At 61.2% G+C, this 8,403-nt stretch overlaps 1 protein-coding gene across 1 annotated transcript; it reads right to left on the reverse strand.

Annotated features, from left to right (window-relative positions):
- Positions 1-1,233: 1,233 nt before the first annotated feature.
- Positions 1,234-7,806, reverse strand: SH2D6 (SH2 domain containing 6). Its single transcript, XM_027620574.2, has 14 exons — positions 7,802-7,806; positions 7,514-7,584; positions 7,306-7,420; positions 6,681-6,739; positions 5,948-6,014; positions 5,027-5,049; positions 4,527-4,587; positions 4,060-4,138; positions 3,853-3,883; positions 3,704-3,728; positions 3,200-3,258; positions 2,854-2,937; positions 2,540-2,698; positions 1,234-1,873 (listed from the first exon to the last, which is right to left on the reverse strand). The coding sequence occupies exons 3-14, from the start codon at positions 7,412-7,414 to the stop codon at positions 1,757-1,759; spliced, it is 873 nt and encodes a 290-aa protein (XP_027476375.1). The 5' UTR covers positions 7,415-7,420; positions 7,514-7,584; positions 7,802-7,806; the 3' UTR covers positions 1,234-1,756.
- Between the last annotated feature and the right edge of the window lie 597 nt (positions 7,807-8,403).

Genomic DNA, 8,403 nt, shown 5'->3' on the forward strand with positions numbered 1-8,403 from the left:
GGCCCTATACCACCGGCCCCATGCTGCTCCTCTTCCCGGTGGCCTGGCCGGAAAGTACAGTGGGCCCTGAAAGTGACAGTCATTAACCCGAATTCCCGTGCGTGCTTATCTGGGAGACAGGCCCATCAGGCCCTGCACTGTCCTCACTGCTTTCCAGAGCACGCCTCACTTAAGCCTCCTCCCCTTGGATAATTGCGTAGGGACCTCTATCTCCGCCTCTATTACAGAAGTTAAGGAGAGGAGGCTCGGTCAGAGCCGGCCGCGCGGGCCCGACGGCCAACGCCCCATCGCCCAGCCTGGCCCCGCATCGCACTTGCAACGCACGGTGCCCGCGGCCCCCCTCGCCCAACTCCCCGGCCTCCGCACCATCCGATGCCCAGCCGCCCGGCCGGCCAGCGCCCGGGGTCCGTCGGGGGGCGGGGCCGGGGGCCCGGCTGGGGGTAGGGGGTCCGGCCCCTCCGTGCCAGCCTGAGCGCCGGGCGGCCGCAGAACCGCCCTTTGTTTGGCGGCGCTCGCGGCTTCTGCGCAGTCACGGTCACATGGCGCTTCCGGCACGGGGTGTTCCGGGCGCCGCGCCAGGGCTCGGGGACGCCCCCGCCCCTGCGCGCCCGCCGGCCCCGCGCGCCCGCCCGTCTATCTCGGACGCCCCCAGGCTCCCGGACCCGCGGCTGGACTTTCCCCGCCGCGCGCCGCGGGCATCTCTGTTCCCTGGCCGCTTGTCTTCTCTGAGCTCCACCCTTGGGCCTTCCATAGCTTTTGATCTTAGGAGTGGCGCGTCCAATACCCAGTTGCTTCCTGGGGTCCGCCTGTCCCCCTTACTCTAGACAACACCAAATGAGCAAAATCAGGCTCATCCCTCCCTGGGACAGCACTATACGGCAAGTAGGTGGGGCACAAGTAATTAAGTCCGTTCTTAACATTTTGTGGGGCGGTAGAAACAGCACCAAGCCTTTCCCACCCTTCCCCCACTCTGACCCCCCCCCCCCCCCCCGCCGCAAACAAAGTCAAACAAAAACCAGCCACCCCAGGCTGGCCTCCACCGAATGTCTGAGGGCAAAAGACCCACTCAGGGACAGAAATGGGGCTGGCCCTTCCTGCCCTGGCCTGGCCACCACTGCTCCATCACTCCCAGACCCAGTCTGTACCTTGGACACTTAAAGATCTTGGAGTATCATGGAGGCCTCATGGAGGCCTCACGGAGGCCACCTCTGCCTCGCTCAGCAGATTCAAGAATTCAGTCAACAAGTATTTATTGAAAGCGGACTATATACAGTGCGACCAAAGCTGCCAGCCCTGTGCTAAGCCCCCAAGAGAATGTGAAAGGATTCTCTTTTTGTCCAAGCAGTGCCCACCACCGCCCCCCCATCTCCCAGCAGGCCTCCTGAGGCTCAGCTTCCCGGAGGAGGCCTTTATCCAGAACAGCTTGGGAGGCTCTAGTAAACAGGGCAGACACCGCCATGCCTGGGGCCTGGGAATGGGGGCCCTGCATGAACCCTGCTTCCCAGCCTTGGCGATGCAGCAGGGAGGGGCAGTGCTGAGCCCCAGGTGAACATGCAGTGGGGTCTCAGGGTTCTTTCTGCTTCTGGGCAACCTTTCCCCGAAGCCTCTCCTCCAGGCCTGCAGGGACTGGGGCAAGGGAAGAGGAGGGCCTAGGGGGGTGGAGACCTGGGAGAGGTGAGAGGGAGACAGCCCAAGGTGGCCAGGGCAGAGAGCAAACTATGGGACCAGAAGTGGGTGCATACGGTGCGCGGGGGCATCAGGGCTTGGTGGGGAAGAGCAGGCAGGTGAGGTGATGGCGGCGGCTGTGTCTGTCCACAAGGGGCAGGGGATGCTGCGTGAAGTGCTGGACCATGGCCGCCACGGAGGGGAATAGCTAGACAGGACGCGGGACAGTGGTGAGTCCCCCGAGCCTCGTGCTGGGAGAAACTTCCTGAAGAAACTCTGGGGAGGAGGCTTGTTGACATTCTTCTAAATCCTTTCCCTCAGATTTGCCCCATGAAGTTCCATGGCCACGTTGTGCCCCATTCCAGGGCTCGCACAACTTTCTCACAACTGCACCTGCGGGCGTGCTGTTAGCCAGGCCAGGTAGAAATAACTCTGGCGCCCTGCCTCTGCCTGGGTCCTCCAGGATGGGGACATCAGCAAGTGCCGGGCACAAAGTCAGGTTCTTGGCACCGACAGGAGTCTGGACTACCTGGGCCCTGCTCGCCTCCTAGCTGGGGTCAAGGCAGGCATAAATCCCCACCCCCCCCGGGGCCCTGGGCAGACTGAGCCCTGCGGGAGGGGGTGCCTCCCCCAGAGGAAGGCAGACCTCTGAGAAGGAATTCAAGTCACTGGCCTCTGTCATGTCCACCCAGTCCAGAAAAACTGCAAAATGTGAGTTTTCCCCTGGGCAAATGCGCCCGGCTGGGCCCGGCACACGGCTCTGCTCTGCCCTCTCGCCTGCTAGTCTCCCCAGGCAAATGCGCCCGGCTGGGCCTGGCACACGGCTCTGCTCTGCCCCCTCGCCTGCTAGTCTCGGTCCTCCTCTAGCACCTACCTTCTTGTGCTTCCTGCCCTCCCGGCCCAGGGCATAGTGGCTCCCACCGTCCAGCCGCTGGATGGGAATGTTAAAGACCCGGCCATGGAGAAGCACCGCCAGGGTGAGGGGCTGGGAGCCGTGAGGCTCTGAGCTGGGGCGCACAGTGTAGGCCCCGTCCTGTGCAGGAGACCCCATCTGTCAACCTGCAGCCCTGGCCCACAGATGGCCAGCACCCCCCCCCACCCCGCCTTCCCATTCCCAGCTGCTCAGCCAACCACCATCCATGAGCAGATGGGTTTCCTCAAAGGCCCAGGGGGGCTGCAGTTGCCCACCTTTCGGAAGTGGAGCAGGGCACTCTCAACGGCATGGCGGTCACAGTTTCCTGAGTACCAGGGCTGACCCAGCAGGCTGCCGTCCTGTACATACACACGCAGCCATTCAGGGACGTGCCAGGGCACCAGAGAGGGGCTGGGGGGCAGAGAATCCTGGGCTGCTGTAATTTGTGTTCACATCTGCCTTCCCCAGACGGAGTCTCCGACAGCAGAACAAAGGTGTGTCCCCGCCCGCTGCCCAGCACGGTGCAGCACACACACAGTCAATGTGTTCCTTGCAATGGCAGCCGCCAGCAAGAGGGCTCCCTGTCGGCCTCCTCCCAGCCCTCTCCCAGCCCCTCCTCACCTCAGCAGCCGAGGTGCTCCAGGTGGGTGCTCTAGAGGAAAGAGAGGATCTCCTTCCTGCTGGAAGAAGCAGATTACAGAGTTGAGGCGGGGAGGGGATTAGGCAAAGAAAGCCTTGGGCCCAGCTGCAGAGGTGCGGGAGGTTAGAGGGCTGTGCACAGAGGCCTGAAGCCCAAAGCAGGACACTCGGTGCTTCACCCCTCCTCTCCCAGGTCTTGGGCTCTGGTAGGACCTATCAGCTAGGCCATGTGTGACCTCCAAATGAGGGGTGATCTTGAGGTACAAGCTGGGAGTTTCCTGCTTTGGTGAAGACCCTAGAAATTGCCCGGTGGGATCCCCTCCGGCCTGCTCTCAGCTGAAGTCAGAGCTGCAAGGACTCCCACAGCAAAGTGGGGCATGAGGGGCGGGCAGGGGATTGGGGAGCAGAGTTTGTGGCCTGCAGGGCTGTGGCTGGGGTGGGCTGGCAGGACTGCCTGAGGTTCATGCAGAAGATGCCCGTACTCACCTTTAGAGGTGGCATTCACTGCTCCCTGGGACACAGAAAGGCTGGTCAGAAGAGACTCGGGCCCATAGCCCCATCCCCCGGGCAATGAAGTCCCTCCCTGAGCCTCCCCCCACCACAGGTCACTTCTCCCCTGGCTACTAGCCTCTTACATTCTGAGCTTCCTGGGGGGCTACGGTGGGCCTGTGGGGGCAAGTTGGGGAAGAGAGCTCAGGTTTTACCTCCTTTAAGTGAAAGAGCCCAGTGCATCCAGAGATCACAGGGTCAGAGCTGGGGAAGCCTGAGTTGGCCATCTTGTGCGCACACACACACACACACACACACACACACACACACACACACACCTGGTGGGCACTCACCTGGGCACCAATGATACCCTTGGCAGAGAGACTGGGGGCATCAGGACTTGGGAGCTCAGAGTCTGAGTCAAGGCCGGGACTGAAAGAGGGAGGGCAGGCTGGGCTGGGCTGGGCACCAGACAGGAGATCCACGCTGACCAGGGAGGGGTGCAGATGCCCGCAGGGCCTGCTGCTTCTCAGCAGCCTGGGATCTCTGGGAGTCCTTCCAACCAGAGGGAGCGCTGTCCTGCCATAAGAGCTGGGAAGCCCCATGCAGCCCTTGCTTAAGTCTCCCCTACTAGGCAGAGTGGGGGGCAACCTGGACCAAAGACTGAAGGTTGGGTGTCCCTGTGGGTGTCTGAAGGCAAATGTGTATTGGTGGAATGGTGAGGGAAGACGAGGGAAGAAGATGGAGCCAGAATGTGTCCTGTTTTGAGCAGCTGAGGGCCCCAGGGCAGGAGGGAGCTGGGACAGAGGGAGATGTTTACCTGGACTGGGCTCACACTCCAGGTAGAGGTTCTCATCAGATGTCTTTGGAAGGCCTGGCACCTAAGGGTTTGACCAGCAAGTGGGAGAGAGGGTGAATCCATCATTTGGGGGGGGGCTGTGGGCACCTCCCCCCCCCAAGGTGGACCTCTTTCTGAGAGCTAGCTGGAATGATTCAAGTTGCTCCTTTGCCTGGGGAGGAGCATCCATGGGGACCTTCCTCCTTCAGAGGTGCTTGTAGGCCCCAGCTCTGCTAGGACATGGGCGTCCAGGAGGAGATCTGGGCGAGGCCTTCCCCAGTAGCGCTGGTCAGTACAGATAGCTGGCTTACACCCTGTCAGGGGCCCGTGGCAAACAGGGAGCCCACTCTGCTCTGAGCCTTTTTCCTTGGTTTCAGAGATATTTCCTGACCCTCCCAGGCCTGCTACCCTAACTCTGCCAACTTCCTAGCCAGAACCCTAGAGGGTAAGTGGTGGGGGGGGGGGACGGAGGGGCCACTCACCACTCTGGCCGGTGTAGCCAGCTCTGGAAGGAAAAGGAGAAACCACCAGTCAGAAGCACAGGGAGAAAGGAATTCAGTGAGACTTAGGCTGGAAGAGTGGAGTGTCCTCTGATCTCATCTGAGGGCATCCTCCGAGCCAGCGTTGAAGCCCCAGGAGAAAGCCACCCTGAGCTCTGATTGCCCCACTTCACAACCCTGGGGGTGTTGCCGGGGTTGACCTCCCAAACCATTTGCCAGGCTTGCTCCAAACGACTTTGGGCTGTTCCAAAAGTCAAAACCACCCCCAAGCTCATGAACGCTTACTAACCACTGGGCACAGTAAACACAAACTTGCCTCAGATTAGCTGTTTGACCCGAGGCAGGAGGAGACTGCCCCTCTTGGGCCCTTTCCAGACAAAAACACATTGGCTGAGGTCCCTCACTATCCCGACATCCCAGGGTTCTGGGTTCACAGGCCTCAGGGCACTTAGCACAGGCAGAGTCTCTGGACAGTGATAGCAATGATGACAAGGCTGGAGACTGGGGCCAAAGGGTCCCTTGGATGGGGGTTGACACTCAGATGTGTTTCCATAGTGAAGGCTGCCCTTCAGATCTCCTCATCCCGGAGTGCCCCTTGCCTGCCCCGGAGACCACAGCAGATGCACAACAGGACCTGGGAGTCTGGGACTCTGAAGCTCTGTGATCTCACACAAAGCATTTCTGGGCTCCAGCCCTCAGTCTCCTCCTGAACTGCCTGCCCTAGCGGGGATGGGGAATCAGCAGGTAAAAAAATGAGGACCCCCCCCAGGGGGGGAGTGCAGTGACCAGGCAAAGCCCGAAACCAAGTAGCCTGAGCTCAGGTCTACCCTGAGGGGGCCAGGATTCCCCACCTCAGGGTGAGCACCGAGCGGGCCTCGGAAGGACACAGGACATCCTCATTACCTTGCTTTACCACGGGGAAGGGCTGTCCCTGCTTCCTAGTCTCCGGCAGGCTCAGGACCGCCTTCAGCTGTGGGCACAAGGGGCGGGGAGGAAGAATAGGGTTAGGGGTGGGGGGGGAGGGGAACTGAGGCAGGGGAAGGGCAAGGATGGCGGGGTGGGGTGCAGCCAGGTTATGTATGTCTGCGCAGCCTCGAAACCACCGCAGCACAAGAACTCAGGTACAGAGGTGGCTCTTTGCCTCTGTCCTGTGGCTCTTCCTTTGTTGTGAGTCTCTCCCTGTTTTTCTTTTTATTCCAGTAAAATTCATGATGAAAGTGATAACGTCCGAGGCCATAAGCTTCTCTCAGCACAGCGGGCTCTCGAGCTGGCAGCGATGGCGGCAGAGTGGGGGATTTCTTCCCTCTCTAGGCAGGGAGGGGTCCTCAGGCCCCAGGGTGCGGGGAGGGGTAGCCGAGCCTGCCAGGCCTTCCCAGCTCCAGCTCCAGAGGAAGGGTGAGTCCTGGGGGATGCTGACAGGCAGGGGTGGGGGGGAGGGGGAGGGCCAGTCGGGCAGGTGGGAGCAGCAAGGGCTAACTGGGCTCCGCTTCTGACACATCTAATTTTTCAGGGGCCTCTTGAATGCAAATATGGAGGAATCTTGCAAATGAGATGCCTCTTAGATTTACTCCCTGGGAAATGGTAGCCGGGTAGGGTAGGTGGGGAAGGAGGGACTTGGGCAGGGGGTGCTGTTCACCGTTGTGGCCTGGGGCTGCGGTGGTGGTGACTTGGAAGGGCCCAGGGGCACAGCGTGATCTGGAAAAGGCCCCAGGCATCATGGGTCGGTGGGTTTCTCCCGCGTCGGTTCCCATTTTCCTCCCGCCCCCCACCTAGCCGCTATTTCCTCCATCCCCCTCTCCCCCTCCCTGGCTTCCCCCAGCCCCGTCTCCATGGCAACTGGAGGCGGCCAGCTTTCCTGCCCCCACCTGGCCTAGCGGAGGAGCCCTGGGGGTGGGATGCCAGCAGCCGCCGGGGCTCTCCTGGCATCCCTACCCTTGCTCTAAGAAGTGAGGGATCTCGGAGGAGGCCCCAGGGCCCCTGTCGGGCCTCCTGCTTTCCCACGGTTGCCTTGGTTACAGTGCCCCTCCAGGCTCCTCTCCCCTTCCCACTCTTCCTCCTGCATTTCTCCCTCCTCCCTCCGCCTTTCCTTCATCCTTCTCTCTCTCTGCCCAGCCCAGAAGCTTCCACAGCTGCCAGCTGAGGCCTCTCCTTACCGCCCCAGCACAAAGGGAGACAAGGCAAGGCCTGCAACCTCTTTCCTCGTGGGGACCCTCTGTCCTGCCTGACCACCCAACTCCCTGCCTCAACTCCCCAGCCCTTACCCAAGTACAAAGAGTCCTCCTCCTCCGTGTCAGGAAGGTGGGCTGGGGCAAGACTGAAGGGCAGAGCCTCACAGGGGGGCAGCTCATATTTATTTTCCTCCTCTTCCATCTCCTCCTGGGCTTTCCAGAAGGGACAGAAGACGCGCAGGACCAGTGGTAGCCACTGTGGCCCACCTCCCTCCACCCCAGGCTCAGCAGCTGCACTTACCTCGAGTCTCCGGGTCCCCGGGGCGGGCCGAGGAGATGGGCTGGGGGCATCTTTGTTCCAGGCTGGGGAATCTGGACAGGGGACTGATGAGACTGGCCTCACCTTCCAGCGCCCCCCACCCCACAATGACTTACTCTCTTTCCCTGCCATAATAAACCATCTGCCTTTTTACAGTGGGCCTCGCTGTTTCATTTGACTCAGAGGAGCCACTCATGGTGAGCCTTTCCAACACTGCAGCAGGGACCGTGAGGTCGGCATTTTGAAAATAAGGAGGCCACCGTCACTTACCTACACGTCTGGGGGGTGGAGGGGGTGGCTCCAACCTGCAACCAGACTCTAGTCAACTCTGCCCAAGGGGCCAGACACTGCACTGCTCCCAGGACATTCACAGCAGCGACTAGGTGAGTGGCGCCCCTTGGAGTTGTGTGCCAATAGCCTGGGGCCAGGGCAGCAGGAAGAACAGTCTGGGGGCAGAGCTAGTGCCTGGTGGGGACACAGCTGGATGAGCTGGTGCCCCAGTGAAGCCGGTGGTGAGGGAGCCCTCGTGCTCACAGTGGGGTGGAGGTAGGAGGATGGTCTCACTGGGCAAGTAGGGCTGTGCCCAGGAAAGGGGCATCGAGGTAGAGACAACAGAGGAGGCAGAGGAGAGAGGAGCCCGAGTACTCACCAGCGCTTGCTTCCCCTGAGCTTGTCCTGGAAAGAATCGGGGGAGGGGGGCGGATAAGGGAGGAGTCAGTGCCACCCGGATGCCTCTCCCTGGGAAGCGTCCTGGGCCCCCAGGGGTGGTGGGCACATCTGTGCACCTGCGGCTGCCCCAGGACCAACTCTCACCATGGCCAGGCTGAAGGAGCTCTGATTCCTGGGAGCCTAGGCTCTACCACAAATGGCCT

The sequence above is a fragment of the Zalophus californianus genome, chromosome 8, assembly GCF_009762305.2.
Source record: "Zalophus californianus isolate mZalCal1 chromosome 8, mZalCal1.pri.v2, whole genome shotgun sequence".
In the NCBI taxonomy this organism is placed as follows: domain Eukaryota; kingdom Metazoa; phylum Chordata; class Mammalia; order Carnivora; family Otariidae; genus Zalophus; species Zalophus californianus.